The 21,500-nt window shown below is 39.6% G+C and overlaps 4 protein-coding genes across 8 annotated transcripts; 3 read left to right on the top strand and 1 right to left on the bottom strand.

Moving 5' to 3' along the window:
- Positions 1 to 2,772: 2,772 nt before the first annotated feature.
- On the top strand, positions 2,773 to 4,367 carry cnfn (cornifelin). Of its 2 annotated transcripts, none has more exons than XM_068712877.1 (4): positions 2,773 to 2,963; positions 3,294 to 3,448; positions 3,540 to 3,676; positions 3,878 to 4,367. In XM_068712877.1, the coding sequence occupies exons 2-4, from the start codon at positions 3,325 to 3,327 to the stop codon at positions 3,965 to 3,967; spliced, it is 351 nt and encodes a 116-aa protein (XP_068568978.1). In that variant the 5' UTR covers positions 2,773 to 2,963; positions 3,294 to 3,324; the 3' UTR covers positions 3,968 to 4,367. The 2 variants fall into 2 exon arrangements, with proteins under 2 accessions (XP_068568978.1, XP_068568977.1); XM_068712876.1 differs by having other exon boundaries at positions 2,776 to 2,963; positions 3,323 to 3,448; positions 3,878 to 4,359.
- Positions 4,368 to 4,492: 125 nt separating this feature from the next.
- tlr21 (toll-like receptor 21) lies at positions 4,493 to 13,123 on the top strand. Of its 2 annotated transcripts, none has more exons than XM_068712869.1 (2): positions 4,493 to 4,551; positions 9,299 to 13,123. In XM_068712869.1, the coding sequence occupies exon 2, from the start codon at positions 9,410 to 9,412 to the stop codon at positions 12,314 to 12,316; it is 2,907 nt and encodes a 968-aa protein (XP_068568970.1). In that variant the 5' UTR covers positions 4,493 to 4,551; positions 9,299 to 9,409; the 3' UTR covers positions 12,317 to 13,123. The 2 variants fall into 2 exon arrangements, with proteins under 2 accessions (XP_068568970.1, XP_068568971.1); XM_068712870.1 differs by lacking the exon at positions 4,493 to 4,551 and adding an exon at positions 7,257 to 7,378.
- A 1-nt stretch (position 13,124) lies between these two features.
- prr19 (proline rich 19) lies at positions 13,125 to 17,221 on the bottom strand. Of its 2 annotated transcripts, XM_068712873.1 has the most exons (5): positions 17,163 to 17,221; positions 14,760 to 15,966; positions 13,964 to 14,082; positions 13,714 to 13,822; positions 13,492 to 13,580 (listed from the first exon to the last, which is right to left on the bottom strand). In XM_068712873.1, the coding sequence occupies exons 2-5, from the start codon at positions 15,886 to 15,888 to the stop codon at positions 13,573 to 13,575; spliced, it is 1,365 nt and encodes a 454-aa protein (XP_068568974.1). In that variant the 5' UTR covers positions 15,889 to 15,966; positions 17,163 to 17,221; the 3' UTR covers positions 13,492 to 13,572. The 2 variants fall into 2 exon arrangements, with proteins under 2 accessions (XP_068568972.1, XP_068568974.1); XM_068712871.1 differs by having other exon boundaries at positions 13,125 to 13,822.
- A 123-nt stretch (positions 17,222 to 17,344) lies between these two features.
- pafah1b3 (platelet-activating factor acetylhydrolase, isoform Ib, gamma subunit) lies at positions 17,345 to 20,794 on the top strand. 2 transcript variants are annotated; one of them, XM_068712875.1, is made up of 6 exons: positions 17,345 to 17,363; positions 17,827 to 17,920; positions 18,281 to 18,370; positions 18,521 to 18,637; positions 18,800 to 18,922; positions 19,320 to 20,794. In XM_068712875.1, exons 2-6 carry the CDS (start codon positions 17,840 to 17,842, stop codon positions 19,578 to 19,580), a joined length of 672 nt encoding a protein of 223 aa, XP_068568976.1. In that variant the 5' UTR covers positions 17,345 to 17,363; positions 17,827 to 17,839; the 3' UTR covers positions 19,581 to 20,794. The 2 variants fall into 2 exon arrangements, with proteins under 2 accessions (XP_068568976.1, XP_068568975.1); XM_068712874.1 differs by lacking the exon at positions 17,345 to 17,363 and adding an exon at positions 17,481 to 17,534.
- Positions 20,795 to 21,500: the final 706 nt, after the last annotated feature.

Genomic DNA, 21,500 nt, shown 5'->3' with positions numbered 1-21,500 from the left:
TTAGAGAAAAACATGAACATGCTCATTGGAGATGCTTTCTCTGATACCAAAATGGTATCTGCAAGAATGCACTACGCACTAAAAAGAAATACATTTAAATCTCTGTCATGCTTTGTAAAGCAACAAGTTAAAAAACTATTATGTGATTCTGACACCTTCCTGCAGGTGCCTGATGTGAGCAAACACCTCCACTGAAACTACCGGTATAGTCTGTTCACATTAAAACTCATTTTTATCATTCAAAAGGAATTATTTAGGTGAAGCTTTTTTTAACACATGCAGACTCAGCTCAGGACCACTCAAATGCTGATTGAGAGAGAAAATGTGGTGATGTGTCACAGAGCCCTTTGTTTTTTTTGCATAACTTCCACAAACTAGACCAGAGACAGACAGGATGGACAGAATGAGTAAAGTGCCCTTTTCAGGACTTACTTTATGATTTCTTTTCAAAAACAACTAAAGCATGTGAGGAACTGAACACTCTTGCGGTTACTTCTGTCTCGACTAAGGGTCTTCTGGTAAATTAAATTATTGTGCAACATCACTGGTGTTTTGCTTCCTTCTGTCGACTTGTTTGTGTGATAAGCAGAGCAATACACACCACAGAAGTATAATGTTAAAGTTCGTTATATTTACAGTATGTACTGTATTCTGGTGAGCACATGGAGGAGTGTAAGTGGACCAGATTGTTTTTTCTGTATTTATAAAAATAGTATTACTAATTAAGTACCAAGATGATCAAGATACATATTAAACAATGTAAAAAATCACTAGTCAGGGCTCTCTGGTGGACAAACTGTGTAATGACATTGTTTCTATTTTACCTAAAGCTTTTTTTGACCTTACTTATCGGCAGACAAATACAACTATTTATTGACTTTGCCAATCTACCTGTCCAAATCTGTAAGTAACATTATATCTGTGGGACATCCACTTTCTTATAAGCCTCCATAGTTGTATTACATGCAGGGAATGAGTCACAGAGGGGCATAAGAATGTATTTCTTTGTTCTGTCCTGTCTTGGCAGGCATTTTTGTAATCAGATTATAGTTTATCTGTTGCTCAGATATGTTAACACAAACTGCAATGGGATTTAAGGCCACGCCTCTATAACCTACTTAGGGGGCTACTTGAGCTCAATGTGTCTGGTAGTTCATCGGTTAAAAGCAAACAAAAAAAAGAGACATTATATTTCACCCAAAAAGTGAGATGCAAGAAAATGTAAAGCATACATTTTCTTGCATCTCACATTTAGGAAAGAACCATGATACAATCAAGTAATGATCGTGCATGTCATATTATATTATCACAGTCTCTTCACACATCATTAAGCCCACTTACATTGTATATTATAACACAAAAAATAAGCCATATAACAAGTGTTTGAATATTGTTTACAGGGTTAATATGTGTGGACATTGGTTTTACTTCCTCATTGTTTGGAGTCTCACAGACTCAACTGTTTCATGAGAAAAAAAAAAGAAAAAAAAGTTTGAAATTGAAACTCCTCCCTTTTCCACAGACTGGGATTGCAAATTGAAAGGTGACAAAATATAGAAATACCATAAAGCACTGTTACAACACCATATAAGAAAAAAGGTCATTATGTTATATGGACTATACATTTTGTTTAAAAAAAAATTAAAAAAAGTTCACAGACAAATAAATGTATGCTATCCCACATGCTGACATGAATTATATTTGGGGTCAGTTGTTATAATGATATTAGTCTGTTGAATGAATAAACTGTTACAATACACTATACAAGCATATTTGGGGTTTGGGATGGCAGCGCTATGTAAAAAGTACTGTCAACACCAATCACAGATTTAGAGCAAAAGAAAATCCGTTGTATCTGAACAGGTTGTACAGCAGTGCTACTTGTGAATTAAGTTGTCAGATTAAAATTGGGCAGGCCAAGACCAATATGAAAATGAATCAACTTTTAATGTTTTCATCATACTATATGCCCATTTCTTTTTGCATTACATCTTGTGTTTCATACTATTCGTAGTTTGTTAAATTTTCATTAATTTATTTAATTATGTGTATCTGTTTATTTTGATGTAATTATTTGTGTTAGATATTGATTTGTTGGATTTGTTTTGTGTATAACTGTATTATTTAAATATTTTGACAACCTGAATCTTGAAAACTTAACATATGTTGTATTGTTATTGGTATTTTTTTGGAGTCAACTCAAATTATCTTGTGGGATATTTATTGAATCACTTTAATACTTCTTTAATGTTGTTGTCGTACATTAAGTCAATTCAGACTCTGTTATAATTATTACTGGGTCTACAGCTAAAGGGGATCCAAAGTGGATCCTTAGGACAACAGATTAAAATGAATAGTTGTTGTACTTAAACTAGTTAAGGAGCCTTTTGTGTTGTTAACCAGTGTTCTCTGCAGAGCCATGTGTACATCTGGACATACTATACAAATTCAATATGTACCAATGTCAAAAGATGTATTGTCGCACAAGAGTACAAAGCCTATTTCAAGTCTGCTTGAGGGTCCCAGCTCATTTTCTACTATTATTTTCCTATTACTAGAATTGGACCCACAGTGTGTATACACACCACGCCTGCCATAAAAGTAAAACCTGGTTTATAAGTTGCTGAAATACAAATATGTACTATGTGCCCACTTTGTTCTTCAATTACTGAGTGCTGATAAAGACCACGTCATGTACGGTGCACCCTTTTGAATGGTGATACGCCCCAAAACTAAACACTTGGGTTTTGTCTTTACAAGATGACTGCACCTGCCCAAATGGCCATTGTTTGCCATGTCATATCAGCACTGAAACTGGGCTCTGGTGCAAGAGTGATGTCAGACTGGGTATAAGAGTTGTGGCCCTGCCTTTGCCCTCCTGTTTATGGATTAAGCCCCGGACCGTCTACACCCCAAGACCACCGTTTCAGGGGCCATACACAAACCTCAGGAGGAGAGACCAGGTGAGATATGGAGAAATGTTTCCTCCAAACCGAGGTTGTCCAATCCTTCTTCATGGAAGAGTCTTTTGGTTTTCATTCAAATGAACTGCACTGAACAGATTTTGCTTCTTTAATGCCGCCCTCTTTGGTACTATTAATGAAATAAGCTTAAATTGTTTCTGGTTGGAATGAAAGCCTGCAGAAGCTTTGACGGCACAGGACTGGACAGGGTATTTGTTTGAGGGAAACATTACTGCAAATAGGGCTAGAAAATGTTACCAGATATGAAGTGAACTGGTATCTTTAATTTTTAATAGTACCGTGACTTAGTATAATATGATCTGTTTTTAGATTTCATATTCCTTTGCTTCGACTCACAGCAATGGCGTTCCAGTCAAATGTGATCAGCTCGCAGCCTCAGGTCTCCGTCACACAGTACACTGTGACGTCCGGATCATCAGATTGGAGTTCAAATGTGTGTGACTGCTGTGAAGACTGTGGCATCTGTAAGTGTTAACGCGTGTTCGTGGAAGCAAACAGAAAGGAACCAACACCGCAAAATGAATTCCAATGTGACAAAGTGCCTCTCACCTCCAGGTCTTTGTGCAACGTTCATCCCTTGTATCCTGGGCTGTAAGGTGGCTCAGGACAACGGGGACAGCTGCTGCCTGCCCTTCCTTCCAGGTGCCATGATTGCACTAAGGACAAGCATACGCAGCCGATACCACATTGAAGTAAGTGTGTTCAAATTGTCTGAACATGCAGACCACAAAAACAATGATACAGTTCATTTATATACTGAAAAGATGACGCTGTTGTGTTGTAACTGTGAATCTGGTCAGTAAAGAAGATATCATTCACCCCAACCGAATTGTTTTGTGCATGAGATAACTGATGTTTGTCACCAGTTAAATGTCCCATGTGCTTCTTCCCAGGGCTCGGTGTGTGACGACTGGGTCATCATGGCCTGCCTGCCGCTGTGTGGACTGTGTCAGATGGCACGAGAGCAGAAGAGGAGAGGATAAAAAAAGACTGGACGTTGAATATAATTTAAAACATTACAAATAAAGAATATGTGGAAAATAACAAGGACGACTTTGAACAGGTTAAAAATTCAAATGGACGAAAATAAAAATAAAAATAAATCTATATTTCATCATTTCAAAACTCTTGAACACCGACTAACTGTGATTGTTACGTAACAGACCAGTGAAGAAGAAGGAAATGAAGGACAATGACATTTACCTTACAGTAAATCAGAAAGTTTATAGTGGTGAATTTACTCACATTTATTTTGGAATTAAATTATACCTGAACACTGCTTTTCTTGTACACAATGTTTTTCAATAATGTATATCATGTATTCATCTAGTATCATATTAAAGGAGTAATTTACTTATGTTTAATTAACTAATGTATATTCATTCAGTATACAGTATTTCAATAAAAACAAAAAAAAAAACTCGTGGGATTATGATGTTGTGACTGAAAGGAAAAGAATGGGTTGCACCCATGTTCCTCTTTCTGATTTAGTGAGTATCCAAGATGTCCACGGTGCAGCGCAAGCAGCTCTCGGAAGAGGCAAGGTGAACAACGTTCACTTGAACAGGTGAGGCTGTCATGGCAAAATAATGATATTAATTTGAACTTCAAATCTAGTAACATAGTTGACAACAACTGGCAAGTATTTTTCTTAACAGTATGAAAGATTTTAACAGTTTGAGTGTGAGATTATAAGAGGGTGACTTCTCACTGTTATTTTCAGGGGATGTTTCTGGGACAACAGATGTTTAAGACTAAAAATACCTTCTTTAAAGTGTATGTAAATGTTCGTATAAATGTAGGACACATAATGGGAGGATGTTTCTGACATAAAATGTACAAGGATTATTGACTAATGCTGCTGTCACTCATACAACGATTGACACAATGTCATAATAATTTAGTTGTCTGTCGTCCATTACTTTAGGAGTATTCTTCAGGCCAAATTATTTGCTGTTTAACCAACAATGTCTAGTATCAGATCTGTAATATAACAAAGTGTCAGGAGGTGCACGAGGAACACAAGCACATAGAGAAAAAGGGATATGAAAACATCTTAAAAGAGGAACCCAGTTATCTTTGTACAAAGTTCAGATTTCTCGGCAAATACAGCAATGCCTCAGGTGGGGATTATACTGTGACAAGAGACTATTACAGGAACCTGGTGAAACTGGAATTTTGGATTGAGTCCTATTTTGCACTACATGTACTCCAGACAACGACGTGCTATAACTCAAAGTATATATACAGGAGACATACAGGTAAGCTGTCTTGCAGGAAGGCGGACTTAAAACCAGATACACCCGAGGGTCCCCCATTTGGACGCAGAGTACATCAAAACTTAGAGAGTTTTGTGTTAAAAGTAACTGGCAGAGAACCCACGAAGAACGAATATAGTGATGTTATAGTTCTGCAGAAACCTCAGCGTCCTGGGAACAACATGAACTAGGTCACTTCTACATGAGACAAACACATCTCCCATCAGCCAAGCAAACAAATAACAAAATATCATAAATCATACTCGATATGACTGGGACAGACCGGAGAAAAAGGCTGCTACACTCCGTTAGCAACGTGCTACCTACGAACATGCAGCATGAAAAAGCACGAGCGCCTGACGGAGATTACGGACATAGTTTCCATTTCTCTCCCCGGTAAACCATCGCAGAGATATTCAGCTTCGAACACAAAAAGTCACACAGCTTTCATCGAATATTGTACTTACTTTTGGTCGAATCTCAGCGAAAAAATGGAATATCTCCGTACTTCCAACGCATGTTTGTCCAGCTGCTGGTGCTCCGTGTGAATCCGTTCGATTCGTGTCTCTCCGACACTCCTCGGATTCTTGGGAGGGTTGGAAGCTCAGCAAATCAGATTTCAGAGCTGGACCTTTTTGAGCTTTATTGGCTAATAGTGCTGTCAATCATCTAGCTTTCAATTCCAGGCAATTCTATTGGCTCCTACGGTTCGAAGGATGTCTCAATGGTGAAAATCGGAGAAGGGGGGGCTGAGATACAGCCCTGAACAGAGAGTCGAAGCAGGATTTGACCTTAAACTAAATAACTAAAAAGGGCATAGAAAGAGCTTAAAACACTCAAAAAAGGTCCAATCTTCGGTCTATTGATTCAATGAACATCATGAGTGATACATAGAAGTGATATAGAGTGTTTTTGAATTTTAAAAATACTTTTTTATTCAAATCTTGGAGTATTTGATCAGTTTTCTAATTTGAAATGCTCTATATTTCATAAATGTTTCACTGTATCTATGTATAGCTGTGTATATAGAGCCTATATCAGTTGTTCTAAGAGCCCAGCATATTAAAAGTCTTGGATACCCATACTTTCCAAAAAACAATACCCTAAAAGTGCTGTTTTTCAAGATCGAGCTTTTGAGTTTTCCAAGTTCTGCTGTGTTCCATCCTTATCTTATGTGAACCAGTAACATGTATTCTGATAGTTCCATGATTTTTCTCATCTCAAAAATATATAAAAAAAGTTTTTTTTTTTTTGTTTTTTTTTATTTATTTATTTTTTTTTATACAATTAATTAGGTATTTCTTATCTTTATTCGAGCTGAGGCCTGCAAATAGGCCTCGTTTTTAAAAGGTTTTAACACACAGACAATTAAGAATTGTTCAGCATCCAACAGGGATATTGGTTTGTGTTCAAATAATGATGTAATAATGTAACAAGTTTACTTTTAGTTTAACACGGGACACAAACAGCAGTCCCCTGGGTTAAAGACCTGTGTTTGTTTGTGCCATCCACCACACCTTTAACCAACTTTTTAATGTACTTTCCCGCTCTTTATACTCATTGTTATGCCACGTAACTTTCAATATATACTTCATCACTTGCTCTGCACGACGCTCGCTGTAATACGTCAAGCGCTCTGCCCAAATGCAAAAACAATCCATGTAAAAGAATAAAAAACATTCCCATTCAACGTATTAATCATAGTTTGCAGAAACATTCAATGCCAAAATTGTTTCCTGGTGACTGGACTGTGGGCTGAAGCTGCTGGGTAGATTGAGCGTTAGATTGAGCCAAACTTTCTGAGGTCTGAGGTGTGCGTGGAGAAAGCTGCTTTCAAACCATGTATCACAACAAAGGCTTTGGTGCTGTATAGCTTGTCAAACTTGAAAAACCTGCTAATAGTCTACTGCGACTCTACAGTTCTCAATCTTCCGTGTGAGCAGATTAGTCGCGACTGTTTGCCATGGACTGTCTAGGATCTTGTGGACTATCATAGGCTCCATAGTGTTGAAAGAACGGTCTTCGCAAACAGATGGGGCAAACACTTTTCCAACCATCTCCTCAATCACCCCGGGCTAAAATAGGATGTCACAGGCCCTCTGTTTGCACCATTCTATGTGACCTGCTTGCAGTGAGGTAGGGATGATGATTGTCTCCCCCTTGAATATGGTTTGTGAAAGTTCATCTTGATGGTTCCAGTATTCTGCTATAGGCTCTGAGGGCACATTCTTCTCTCCTCAGGAGACCCTTCCTCGATTGTCTTTTTCAGTAGCATTTCCCTTTCAGTCTCTGCTCTGGTGTATGTTGGTCATAATGCAAATAGTGAAATTCAATGACATTAACAAGCACTTCTTTCATTAGCGGTTTTTATTTTGTAAATTTCCATCAGAAGCAGGTGGGAAATGATCTCTAAAAGAAATCTAGGGTCAGTAGCAAATACTGACCCTTCAAGAACCCCAGTCTTTGCAAAATGTTATAGTCTTTGACTAAAAACCCTGTGACTTATGACACATTGTCTTTAGATATGAAAGGGTGTCAGTCTTGTCCAAGTCCTCTAGTGTATGGTAGGCATTAGTGTCACTGACAGGTAAGCTGCTCTATACTGTATGTACCTGTGCCCATGGCTTCTCTGAGGCTGTTGCTCTGGCATATTTGACTTTACTGTCTGTTAGTGATTTAGATGCATAGCCGATGAGGTTGCCCTAGTTCATTAGGACTGCACCCAATCCATGCTTAGATGCGTTGACTTGTAGCCTAAGCTCTCTTTGCTCGGGTCAAAATATGTTAGGACTAGACCTGGCTCCATCATGTATACCTTTCTTTCATCTTCTGTGATGTTGCTCTTGAATGAACCAGAAAACAAATGTCCTGGATCCTTCAATTCTACCGAGGACTGAGTCCTTCGTTCAGAGAATTTTGAAGGATGCATGAGTGTATCCTCCATGCACCTAAAATAAACATAATCCTATGCACACGATACATTTCCTGTCACCTGATTTTTAAACAGGGGAAACATGCTGGTAAACATTTCAACTCAGCAGTCCACCAAAATCTGTTTCTGAACAAATTCCAGACAAGAAATTGAAATCCAGTTGTAGAATCTATACTATTAGAATCTATATCAGTGAAGTCAAGGCTTAATTTAAAAGTGTGTTTCAACTTTTGTTGCGCAACGAAAAGCTAGTTCAGAGACAAACTCGTTCAGCGAACTATAAATAGCACTGAGTCCAGTAAACAGCAGAGAGCGACAACAGGGTTAAAGCTATCATATTTTCACATCTAACTCTGAGTTGGTTATTGTTGGAAGTGGAAAGACTAGGCCAACCAACACAGATTTGATGAGTTTTCATTATAAAGTTTTAATGAAGTGTGTTTAACATTCGCCGAGGTAAAATTGCGATGTTTTTTTAATGGAATCTGGCAGCTTTAAGGAGAGCATATTAACTGTATGATTTGTACGTTTAAAAATCATAACAATTGTAAAATCCCTGTTTATTTATTCTTTAATAGGCCTACATGTTCTGAATCTGTGTACATCGTTTTGAGAAATGCAAAATCAATCACTTGTAACATACTGAATTATTCTAAATAGAGTACACTCGTCAGACCCATCCTTCCCAGGAAGCATCCTTGACTTTGTGAAACTCCCTCTTGTTTTGAACAATATGGGTATATTACTCCAGGCAATGTAATATAGCTCAAATAATATATTTAACATACCAGTGACACACAGGTTAGCTGTCTTGCAAGAAGGTGAACTTCACACCCACTGAGATTGCACCAACAATCTCTATCTGCATGTGGACCAATCACAATCAAGCATTGTTTTAAGCATCCAAAAAGGATATTTGTTATCTCATAGCTCTAACATTGCTGATAAACAAGTCTTACCAATGTGAATATTACAACATGTACAGGATGAATGGTGATTTAAATCTAAGGATTGTGGTAGCAGCTCTGTATTAGGATTGGTCTGCTTAGAAAGTAGGAAACGTGGTTTGAAAGTGCAAGTGACCGAACATGACGAGTGATATAAATTCTGCTCTCTTTCCTCAGATTCCTGCACCTGTTCAGTTGATTAATAAGAGGCCTTCTTCACAGACATTTGCCACATCATATTCAAACAAACCAACAAAGGACCATCCGTCTGATCTGAAACAAGACAAAATGGCAAGTGTAACTTATCAGCTGTTGTCAGTGACAGTCGTCTTTGGTGCTGTTCAACTCATCAGTGGTTACAGCTTCAAGAACTGCATTGAAGACCCATACTCAAATCGACAAAGTTTCAATTGCATCCGTCGCAAGGAAAAGAACATGCCTGCTATTCTCAAGGACCTGCCGCCATCTGCCATCAATCTCACCATCTGCATTAATCCTATATGGCAGATTCCCAACAGGAGCTTTGTTCATCTACCAAACCTTCAAGACCTCAGAATAGATCATAATCACTTGAGGCGCATCGATAAATATGCTTTTCAAGACTTGCATCAACTTAAGTCTCTCAATTTGTCCTTTAACAACATATCAGAGCTCAATCCTTCTGTGTTTAAGGACCTAGGCAGCCTCACCTTTCTCTCACTGACAAACAACACTTTAAAGCGGCTCCCAGAGGGGATTTTCTCCACTCTTCTCAATCTGACCACTTTAATCATGAGACAAAACTTTCTGTCAAATTTTTCAGAGATTGCTGAGTCTGTGTCACATCTAAGAAATCTGAGAGAACTAGATCTTTGCTTTAACAACTTGACCTCTCTCAGCCATTCAAATGTGTCACTACCAAAGTCCCTCACTACATTATATATATGTCGAAATAATCTGCTTAAATTAGGGTGTAAGGATTCATTTCTCGGGTTCATCCAGCTGCTGGATTTGTCATACAATCCCAGGCTCCAGACGATGGCTTTTCAAGGACTCGATCTGAAGCATATAAACTATCTGCGTTTGCGTTCAACAAGTGTCGAGGTAGTGAAGTTTTTAAACATCAGCAATGTCAATGCAGGTCACGTGGATTTCTCTGGCACAGGTCTAAAGAATGACCTGCTCATGGAGCTGTGCAGATTGTTAAGTATAAAAGTGAAAAATATTACAAATTTAGACCTGGGTGTTAATGGGATTGAGAATCTAACACTGTACACACTGTACTATTGTCCTAATATCACAGGTACTTTGGATCTATCCCGCAACAACCTTAAAAGCACAGGTTGTCTGGAGTTCCTCAATAAACAGAAATATATAAAGAGTATTATTGTAGAGCATAACCATCTCACCTCCCTCCAATCCTGTAAAACACAAAATATAGTACATTTGAATAATCTGGAGGAGCTGAGCTATCGTTACAACCGCATCCTCTCAGTCGGCTCTTATGCTTTCAAATATACACCAAATGTCAAGACGCTGAAGCTTAACATAAACACAATTGCTTTTCTTGATCGTAAAGCTCTCAAAGGCCTAAAAAGGGTTGAGACACTACGTTTGGACAATAACCTTTTAACGGATTTGTTCAATTACACCTTTGAAGATAATCACAATCTAAAAATCCTTAACCTACGCAACAATCGCATATCTGTCATTTTTAATGGGACCTTTCTCAGTCTCAGGAATCTGACTACACTGGACCTCGGCGGTAATAAGATCACTTATTTTCAGCCATCTGGCCTTGATGGACTAACAAGTCTGTCCAAATTCTATCTAGATGGAAACAACCTCAAACAGATTGACAGTTCCCTCTATCGTGTATTTCAAGACACACTAACAGTGCTGGATTTACAAAGTAATCAGATTCGCTTCCTCAATGACAAGGTCATTTCACCCTTCATAAATCTCAGCAGACTCAGTGATCTGAAGCTGGATGGCCAGCGGCCGTTTGGCCTCACTGTTTTACCCCGCACTTTTCTCCGTGGCCTCCACTCACTGAAATCTCTGTATCTCACCAACAATAACATCTATAATCTTGCACCCGATGCCTTCGATGATCTGACAGGCTTACACTTCATCACATTGGATAACTGCTGTGTTGGAGTGACAAACCTACAACCAGGAGTCTTTAAAAATCTGAGAAATCTGACCAAATTGATTGTAGAAAATATGGGCATTCAGAACTTCTCAAAGGAGGTTTTTGGGAATCTCACAAAGTTACACACACTGCAGCTCAACCGTAATGTTATGCAGAGCATCCCCGTTGATGCGCTACAAAGTTTACCTAACCTCCGCTACCTTGACATACGTAATACTCCTTTAAGCTGCACCTGCAAGAACAGCTTACTGCAAAACTGGACAGTAAAAAACCCACATGTCCAGGTGGTGTATCTCTACAATCTGCCGTGCCCAAACGATGCAAAACTCAAATTCTACAACTTTGACACTAAAGTTTGTTACAAAGATCTAGGAGAGTACCTATTCTTAAGCACAGCAGTTATGATCTTTCTGTTCACAGTGACTCCTTTACTTTATGTCAAACTCTACTGGAAAATGAAGTACGGCTACTATGTGTTCCGTTCCTGGTTTAGTGAGCAGTGGCGCATACTCAGAGAAAAGGACGAGAATTGCAAATATGATGCATTCATTTCCTACAATTCCTCCGATGAACAATGGGTCATGGAGCAGTTAATGCCCAACCTGGAGGGAAATGGATCGTCTTTTAAACTTTGCCTACATCACAGGGACTTTGAGCTGGGCCGTGACATCGTGGACAACATCGTCTCTGCTGTGTATAGCAGCCGGAAGACTATTTGTGTGGTGAGCAGGAATTTCCTCAGAAGCGAGTGGTGCTCTCTGGAAATCCAACTGGCCAGCTACCGACTCTTTGATGAGCACCGGGACGTTCTCCTGCTCGTGTTTCTGGAGGAAATCTCTCAGAGGCAGGTGTCGTCCTATCACCGCATGAGGAAAGTCATGTTAAAAAAGACGTACCTGCAGTGGCCTGGCTCAGACTGCACTAACCCCACACAGGCCCAAGAGCTGTTTTGGAATCAGCTACGTCGGGCAGTGAGAAGCGGGAGCAGACAAGAGACAGAAGAAGAAACCGGAAACTTTGAGACTCACAGAACAGATGAAAACAGTTACTTGCTACCTTAAAAAGATTTGGCAATTTCATTTGTGATTGTCAAGATAAACCTGTCAGTACGTTAAAGGAATAATCACGTTCTGCTGCTGGGAGAGGGTCATTTAATGTGGTGTAATTGTGATGAACTGTAAGACTAATAATAACTTATACAAGCATGAATCAGAACTGTGGGGGTGACTGTGGCTAAGTGGAGAGCAGGGCTGCCTTTCAATTAGAGGGTCGGCGGTTCGATCCCCGGCCCCTGTTCTACTAGTTTCATGTCAATGTGTCCTTGAACAAGACACTTAACCCAAAAAATGTCTCCTGTAGCTGTCTCTACGGTGTGTAGATAGATACTGAATTGCAAGTCGCTTTGGATAAAAGCGTCTGCTAAATGACCGTAATGTAAATGTTATTTAAATATCTTATGCTCAGTTTAATTACACATTTAGCACGGTTTGATTTTGCACGTCTTTTATATTATTGCACAAACTGTACAAATGTGTTTAATTGCATTTAAATTTGGCCCACATACAACGCAATATCAAATAGCACATTTTTGGTTAAAATGATTGGTCTGTAAAGAGTTTCCCCACTATAACACTTGTGTTAAAGGATATGTGTACAGTTCTGCATATTAAAAATGTTTCAAGGATGCAAACGATACATAATCATGGGTTTCTATATCTCCGCTGCACATAGGACAAAAGAAAAAGAGATAACACTTGAGATTCCAGTTATTAGTTCAATTTAATATTGTGTTTTTAGTCAAATATGAGCACACAACATAATTTCGCTGACTGTGAACAAAAAAAATAAATCTTGATGGTATGAGTTAAGACAGCATTGTATTTTTTAATTAGCCCAAGAAATGTTCACAAGCATGTTTCTACGCAGAACTTCACAACACATTAGTACAGTCTCATAGGAGGGAAGGACCAGTGTTCAGGGCTCAGGAAAGAAGAAAGGGGGGCTGCCGGGTCTCTTTCGAGGGCGTGAGATGGTGGGAAATGGGTCAAGTCAGTGTGGTGGGACCTGAGGGGAGGGCGAGTTGAAGGATGACTGAATTGGCTCAAAGGTTGTAAGCTCCGCAGAGGATGAATTTGAGCAGAGAAGGAGGGAGCATAAGAGTATCTGTCAGTTTCAAATGGGTCTTTCTCGTGGGGGAAGTGCATTGGCTCTGCTGAACGTCTATCTGGCAGCTGTGCTTGAGAGGGAAAGAAAGGCTGGATGTTGCTGCTTCTGTATTGAAACCCACTGCTTCTCTCTGGAACTGCTCTGGTGTGCTTCAAAAAGCTGTTTTCAAAGGAATCAAACATAACGGCCTTGCTGTTCTTTAGCTTGTTGAAGCCATCTTCCCAGTGCTGAGATACTGAGGCCTTTTCTCCCCAGCAGGAGGTGGGAGAGAACAAATGATCTCTGGTTGTACCTCCAGAGGGCTCAAACTCCATGCAGAACTGAGGAGCGCAAGTAGGTCTGAGGATATCATCCAACAGGCTGACAGAGGTTTCCACAGGGCTTCTAAACCAATCAGCAGTCTTTACATGAAAACCAGAAAACATTTTATTTCCAGAGTTATGGAATCGTAAATTATCTGTGGATTACTAAAGGAAGGATAACAGCTGTGAAATAGCATATGTGAAATGAACTAAACTAACAAAGTAACTTTAAGATCTTACCTGCTCCAGGGTTTGGTGTGGCTCCGGCCTGGACTTAAAAGGTCTACTTCCCATCATTTTGAAAGATGTGGTTTTCTGGCTGTCATAACATGGCTGACTCGCAGTGTCAGCTTGAAATGCTATTGCACCAACAAAAAAAAAAAAAAAAAAGGAGCAGACATAACTGAAAAACTGCAGCGCACGCAGAACATGCAATACACTCCTGCTATTGCAAATGATTGACAGTTGGCAGTGATACATTTATGATATTGGGCTTATAATTTAAATTGACATGCAAAGAAATGTAGTAATACTCCAATAAAGGCAAAGAAGAAGAACACCGAAAGCTAGTGGACACAGATGGAAACAATGAACGGTTTAAAATCTGCTTTGCAAATGTTTTACACTGAAAGAAATGCATTTGTCAGGCCTCAAGGACACACTCAGTGTGATTTGGTAAATAACACTGACTGTAAACATAACTTTTCTTTTTACAGGAAAACTCTACAGGGCAGCTTTAAATATAGATAACTATCACTAAACAGTATTATCAATATTGAGGTAAAGTTGTTATTGATACCAATACTAAAGAAGTCAAAAACACAGTAAAAAGTTCAGGTTTTTAACATCAATAATGTTGGTAAAATGTATTATTACTATTACTTATTCTTGATGAGAACTTAACCACCATATCTCAATAATGATAAAACATACAGTGACATTGATTTATCACTTAAAAACAACCCTAATGTTTTACAAATCACTATTTTTTATGTTTATAATGAGAATCAGAGTTGTCTAGTATTTCAGAGCCTACCTGGAGGCAGGAGCTCATCTATCATAGTCGGCTCCTGAACCTGGACTTTCTTTGTTGGATCGACACCAAAGCTGAGGCCTCGCTGCACCTCAAGGAGGTTCTCCTGAAGCCGGGGTCCGTGCCTCTCCCGTAGAGCTTTCAACAGCACCTCCCTGCTCTCTGCCACCAGGTTTCTTCTCCTCAGAAGTGGGAACTGCAGACAGTCACACAAACCTGCTGCCACTGCACTAACAGACTTAGAAGCACAGCGAGCGTCTTGTCTCCTGCGCTGGATGTCAAAGCTGTCGACAGTGTCTGAGCTGGAGAGCAGAACTGGGCTTGGGCTGAGACCACGAGCTTGTGTTTGGTGGACCGGAGACTCCTGGTTCTTTGGGGTGTGCTCCACAGAAGAAATGTGTCCCTTTGCCTTCCTGTTTAATATCTTTACATTTTCTTTGACAACAGTGGGAGTCAGCTGGGAATCTTTGCCCTTTTCAGACATGAGAGGCTTTGTCTTCTTGCTCTTAATTATCACTACATCTGAGCTGTGTTTAGACGAGGAGACGCTTTTAAATCTTTCAGATGAAAGATCAAGCTTCTTCTGCGGTCTCTGCCCCGGTGTAAGATCTGATCCCTGACTGATTTTCTCCTCTTTCTTCCGGCAATTAGCATGGGCTGTTTTTTCTTTAAATGGCAGAACCTCATCAGTATCAGCACCCAATAAATGATGAGTGACAAACAGAGAAGGAACGTGAGATGTTGAAGATGGACGTGAAGAAGAATTGTTCTTTTCTTGTCCTTGACGCCCACTTTTCCCCAATTTCCTCTGCTCACTTAACAAGCGCTCTACGTCGATAGACTTCACCTCGTGGTTGAACAAGCCGTGGTGTCCTATCAGGCGACGGTCCGTGATTATACTGGGCTCTTGAGGCACAGGAATGACGTTTGGAAACGGTGCATTTCTCCTTGAAGCACAATGACAGCTACTATGACAGCAGTTCTGGAAATACGCCATGTCTTTACTCCTTTGGCGATGGCAGTGATGATGGTGATGTGTTTTGGACTTTGAGGCTCCTTTCCCGCCAGCTCTCATCTGACTCCTCTCCTTGCGGCTCCTCAGTCGTTTCATTCTGCCATTTGTTGAAAACATTTAGGATCTTTTCTTTGTCTGAAACAGCCCCGCCACACCCGTGGCTCCTGCTGCACCAGATTCTGAATTTTTTTAAGTCTGTAGGAAATAGAGAACAAAACAGCTGGGCAACTTCTACAAGATGCTGTTGCATTATCAAGCAAGCGACTTATGCTTCAATGACAGTGGTTGAATACAAATGTTGAGCCTTGTGTGGACCGTGACATTTCGGATCATAGATACTGAAAGTGAGGTATTTTTCTTCATAGATCTGTGTGGATAGTTTAGCAGAGACAGACAATAGTTTACAAGTATGGAAAAACACTCACTTAAAAGTGATCATTAACTGCTTCAACTGAGGATCCTCATAATGTGAGTGATACCCGTCTCCATTTACATAGACACTCCGATATTTGCTGTTCTTCAGACCCAGTTAGCCATACTTTGAGAACATAAATAAATGCTAATTTTGTAGTTCACAACATTGCACAGGTGCTGACAATAGTGCACACATATCCTTTAACTGGTCATGGCATTTATGATATTGTATGATATAAACGGGAACAGCTGTTGGTTGACCACAGCCACAGTCTCTGTAGGCTAGATTCATAAAAACTGGACAATATCATGATCCTTACGGCAGTGGGTCTGGGCTGATCTGTCCCCTCTCCACTGAGCACATAAGTAATCTTTCCATGATGGACAGAGTTGATATCAGAGTGGCTCTGGTCAAATGCAGAATTCACATCTCTACAAAATATTGAAATTGGCTCACAAACAAAAGTCTTTCATGAAGGGAAACTTTAAATACATAACCAGGGAAACTGTCTTTAACTGGATGTAAATATTTTTAAAGCCACTATTTCCAACACATATAGTCCATGTGTACCGTATCAAATGGCCTCAACTACATTAACATTAATACTGTCACAAAAAACAAACAGATATCCACTAAATAAATATTGCACATTTTGACTAAAGGCCGACAAAACGTTTGCATCTCGTCTTTTCTTCTCACTCAGTCAGATATCAAGAACAAGCCAGTTAACGTAGCCTAGCTGTTAGCTTTACTAGCTCGTTATGTGGTTTTCAAACAGGTGATAATAACGTCAATCACCAGGTGCTCCTTTAAGTGCAGCACAGGTGTATGCCTCTATAGTATTTAGCTGTAGCTGATAAGAAACACAGCACTAACCTATACTACACATAGTACATGTCATACGAGAAAAACAGTATATCTGTCAAGAAACATTTTTTATAATAACCTAGAATCGTTAATTAACAGCGCTACTTACCGACAGTCGTTTTTCTGCCACTTAAATCTGTCGTTGCTCAGCAACAATGTCGTAGTAGATGGGTTTCTTTGCGCAGCGGCAACTCCCGCGAACACTTACGAGCTGGGCGAGTCCACTTTCATAGACGAGTAGGTAAAACTGTCTCATCTTTTATATTCTCCTTCACTTGAACAATGTTTGATTTGTCATTTCTTTTATAAGGTATGTTCTGTAATCCAACGTTAAACGTGTATTACTAATTAAATATCGCTCAATTCTAAAATACACGTAAATATTTATGTTGTTGCCCATGGGCAACAATGGTATTGGCAACTATAGTGAAAATGTACTTCCTGAAACTGAATTGGGAGATGACGATTTTTTGATTTCATGGTAACCTATGTTCATTAATATCTCTAAATGTAGCCGCTATATACAGCTCGTTCTTTCCCCTTTCGCATAATTTAACGTTAATAACAATTTGCGTTCCTTGTGTGTCCGGTATCTCTGTTAAACTAGCTATACATCTATCTTGTGTTTCAGCATGTAGGCTAGCTACTGAGGCTAATTCTACACAACCTCCTTAAATGTAGCTAGCAGTTACAGCTATAGTCTGTGGATTATCGGTTTGTTTCCGTTGTAAAACAGTGCCAACAGCCCTCCGTGATTGCTTTCCCCAACACAGATAGAGCCGAGTCATGAGTGCTGAAGACCCAAACCCAGCCGCCACACCCACTCCCTGTGTAGACACCCAGGGAGATGGACGATGGATGTCTCTGGTGTGTGAAACAATATTGCTCTTGAGTTTTCTGTTACTCCTCTAGGTTTTACAGAGCTTCAGCATAACAGCCAGGAATTCCCAGGTTTTCCCAGTTTGCATTCTCGCTAATGTTCAGTTTTATGACTATAACAAAAGGGATGCATAATTAATTTGTAGGCAGTTACTTTATAGTTTATCAATAGATTGGCAGGGGGATATTAGATCCACTGATGAAATCTACTTTCTTGTGTTCAAGCTAATGTTTCCAATTTCAATATCTAAATCACAACATATACAAGAGGCTATTTTGTGTGTCTGAATTTCTCATGTAGAGTTGATTTCTAAGTCTATATATTTGTCTTTTTTCCCTTTTTTGTAGCACAACCGCTTTGTGTCTGACAGCAAAGACAAAGAACCCGATGTCCTGTTTGTTGGGGATTCTCTTGTTCAGCTCATGCACCAGTTTGGGGTAAAACATAAATTACACACTTGACTGTGTCTGGTTCTGTATACAGAGTTTGATAGTGCGTCTTGATCTCATCTATCATCTATGCATGCTTTCAAATAGTGTGAACTTTGGGTTTCAACACGTGGACGCTTTGTTGTGGTTTGTCTACAGATATGGCGGCAGCTGTTCTCCCCTCTCCATGCCCTAAATTTTGGGGTGGGCGGTGATGCAACACAACATGTGCTGTGGAGATTGAGCAACGGCGAGTTGGATAACATCAGCCCAAAGGTGCATATCACTGCCAAATATAGAGGACACGATTGTGCTTGTTTACTCGCACAGTAGATTCATTGTGCTTGTATTTATGATAATAAAATTCCAAGTGTACTGACCCTAAACTATCCATGACGTGTGCTCAGTCATGCATTCCCTTCTCTTGTGTTGTTATAGGTTGTGGTGCTGTGGGTAGGAACTAACAATCATGGTCAGACTGCTGAACAGATCTGTGAAGGCATCATGGCTATTGTCCAAGTGATCAAGAACAAGCTCCCACATGCCCGGACACTTGTACTTGTAGGTCTTTTTTCTGATTCATTCCTTTTAAAAGAAGTGTTTATCTACTCACCTGTGTGGGCATTAACAGTGACAAATGAAGTTCATACAACCATCAGACTGCACAGTGATGCCATCCCTTTTAGTTCCATCTCAGTTTGTGAGATTAGGTAAACAATTTTCTTTTGGGCCGGTTGTTAACATTTAAAAAGCTGAAATGGAGCCACATGTCAACTTCATGTGTCTTTGGTTGAGCTACAAACATAATTTTTGCGATTCAACTGACAGGTTGAAAAGTAACGCCTGATTTAACCTAATTTTATCTTATTTTACATTGATGTATGAATCACTTAGAATATTACTATGCTGATAGGTGTTCTATCACTTAAACAATAACACCCTTCCATCTGTTCTCCAGGGTGTATTGCCCAGAGGTAAATCACCAAATCCTCTGCGGGAGCGAAATGCCAAGGTGAACGAGCTGGTCCAGGAGGTTGTATTGTCACTCCCACACGCCTCTTTCCTCAACGTGGACCCAGGCTTCGTCCACTCCAATGGTAGCATCTCCCATCATGACATGTACGATTACCTTCACCTGACCCCTCAGGGCTACCAGGCTGTGTGCGAACCCCTGCACGCCCATCTCAAGTCCATGCTAGACAAGCCTGCAGAGAACTGAGCAACAAGGGCACAACATTTACACTACCACAGTGGTCCTCATCCCTGTTCCCAGAGAACATCACAATCAGCTTATTAACACTTGTATGATGGATCAAATCAGTTACTTGGGGCTAAGAGCTGCACAAATTGTTAGTGTAAGTCCTCTTCATGGCCAGGGTTGATGACCACTGTTACTGATAATGGGACCATAAAGGTTATTTTTGTGTTTATGATACAGTCAAAAAATTAAATGTGCTACGGTATAGAGAGACAAAGTCTTACCTCAATTCCCTGTTATCTGTTCCAATAGCTTTTGGTTTTCAAAGTGTTTTTCCATTTGAAGGGTTTTTTCAGCCCTCTGCTGATGAATATGATGAGGGGAACTCCATGTCTGTCATCCATGTGGATCAGAGCCAGACAGTGAAACGACGACACTGGATGTCAGTTATACAGCGTCTGTAGGTCAAAACTTAAGTTGCTGCACTTGATTAAAAATGTTATTTATAACTGTGCCCCAGATCTCGTCCTTTTGCCTACAGCCCTCAAGAGACTATAAAAGCCCAATTTACCTCAGAATACAGACAGATATCTACTTTTTCAGGAGAAAAAAACCGTCTACGACAAAATGCATTATCTGCCTGAGGCTACTGGAACAGGAATTATTTGGAAAAGGTTGTGAGACTTTGGCTCTTTAGGTGCTAGGATATGTCTGGTAAAAAAAAAAAAAAAAACAGATACAAGAACTGCCCTTACCAGAATATTGCTGTAATTCATCATTTTGGTTTCACTAAGTTACATTTATTTGGCAATGGCTTTATTTACTCTTGTGATGTCTGGTGTCTTTTGTATATGTTAATTTGAATGACCAAATGTTTTTGATTGACCATTACTGTTTACTTGCCTTTTATCATGTCACATGTCTCATTATTGTCCTTGTACCTTTTTTGCTCCACGTATTGTAACAGCAACAGATTTTGACGCGAGAGGCTGCGTTGCAAACATAGATGTATTTGAGTAGCTTGTGAAGTTGTATAGATATATCTAAAGTTGCTTGTGCTTCAAGTTTAATCTCATCTGCAACATAATGGCCAATCAGACCATTTCCAAAGGCTTTACTTCACACTAAAATGCTTCTGAGCCTCTTATAGAAGGATTGTGCTACAGAACTTGAATTATGCTTCAGGATGGCTGATTGTGTAAGAGATGGAAGAATGCATTAAATATGAAAAAGTGTTTTAGTGTCCCTTTTGATTGATTGATCAGATCTGCATGCTGATACTAAGATAAATTGATGCATTGTCACTGATGCGGTACTACATTTGTATGCCTCAAAACTGAACAAGGAGGTTCATTATGAGTACACATACACAGATTAGGTCCACAAGAGATTTATTGCTTTTGGTTGACTGCTTTCGTTTCGGTCTCAGACATGCTTGTGAGCGGAGAGCTGCATTTCTGTCACTTTAGGAGGGTGAGCAAGTCTCGCTTTGCCCATAACCGGCATCCAACAGTCATTATACATAATACAATACCTTATACTTACAATTCTGGCAGTTGTCTAGATTTTAGCAAGCATCATCTTAAATGTAATAACTGACGACTTTGACATCATTTTCATTGATTGTGAGCCAATCCTGTATAGCAGGAAATACTTTGGACAGATATTTATAATTCACAATACACCAACCAAGTGAGAGGAGTTTAAATCCAATGTTGACACCTCAGTGTCCTTGTGTTGAGTGTAACAGATACATACTGAAGACAAAATTTGATCTCAGCTGTGTGTCAATGTGAGAAAGCATTGACACACCTAACTACTCAAAGTAAGATCACATAACAAGACTATGTAAGAAAAGTTCCACTTGAGACTCAAAACATGAGCACATCTGGCATCCAAATGTTCTTTTAGAGGAAGTCAGTATCATGTGGTTTAATTTCT

The sequence above is a fragment of the Cebidichthys violaceus genome, unplaced genomic scaffold (genome assembly GCF_023349555.1).
Source record: "Cebidichthys violaceus isolate CVI_PGR_0920_01 unplaced genomic scaffold, fCebVio1.0.p SCAF_179, whole genome shotgun sequence".
Classification (NCBI taxonomy): domain Eukaryota; kingdom Metazoa; phylum Chordata; class Actinopteri; order Perciformes; family Stichaeidae; genus Cebidichthys; species Cebidichthys violaceus.
Note: the sequence above shows the minus strand (reverse complement) of the source record. Positions and strands in the feature narration are given on the sequence as shown.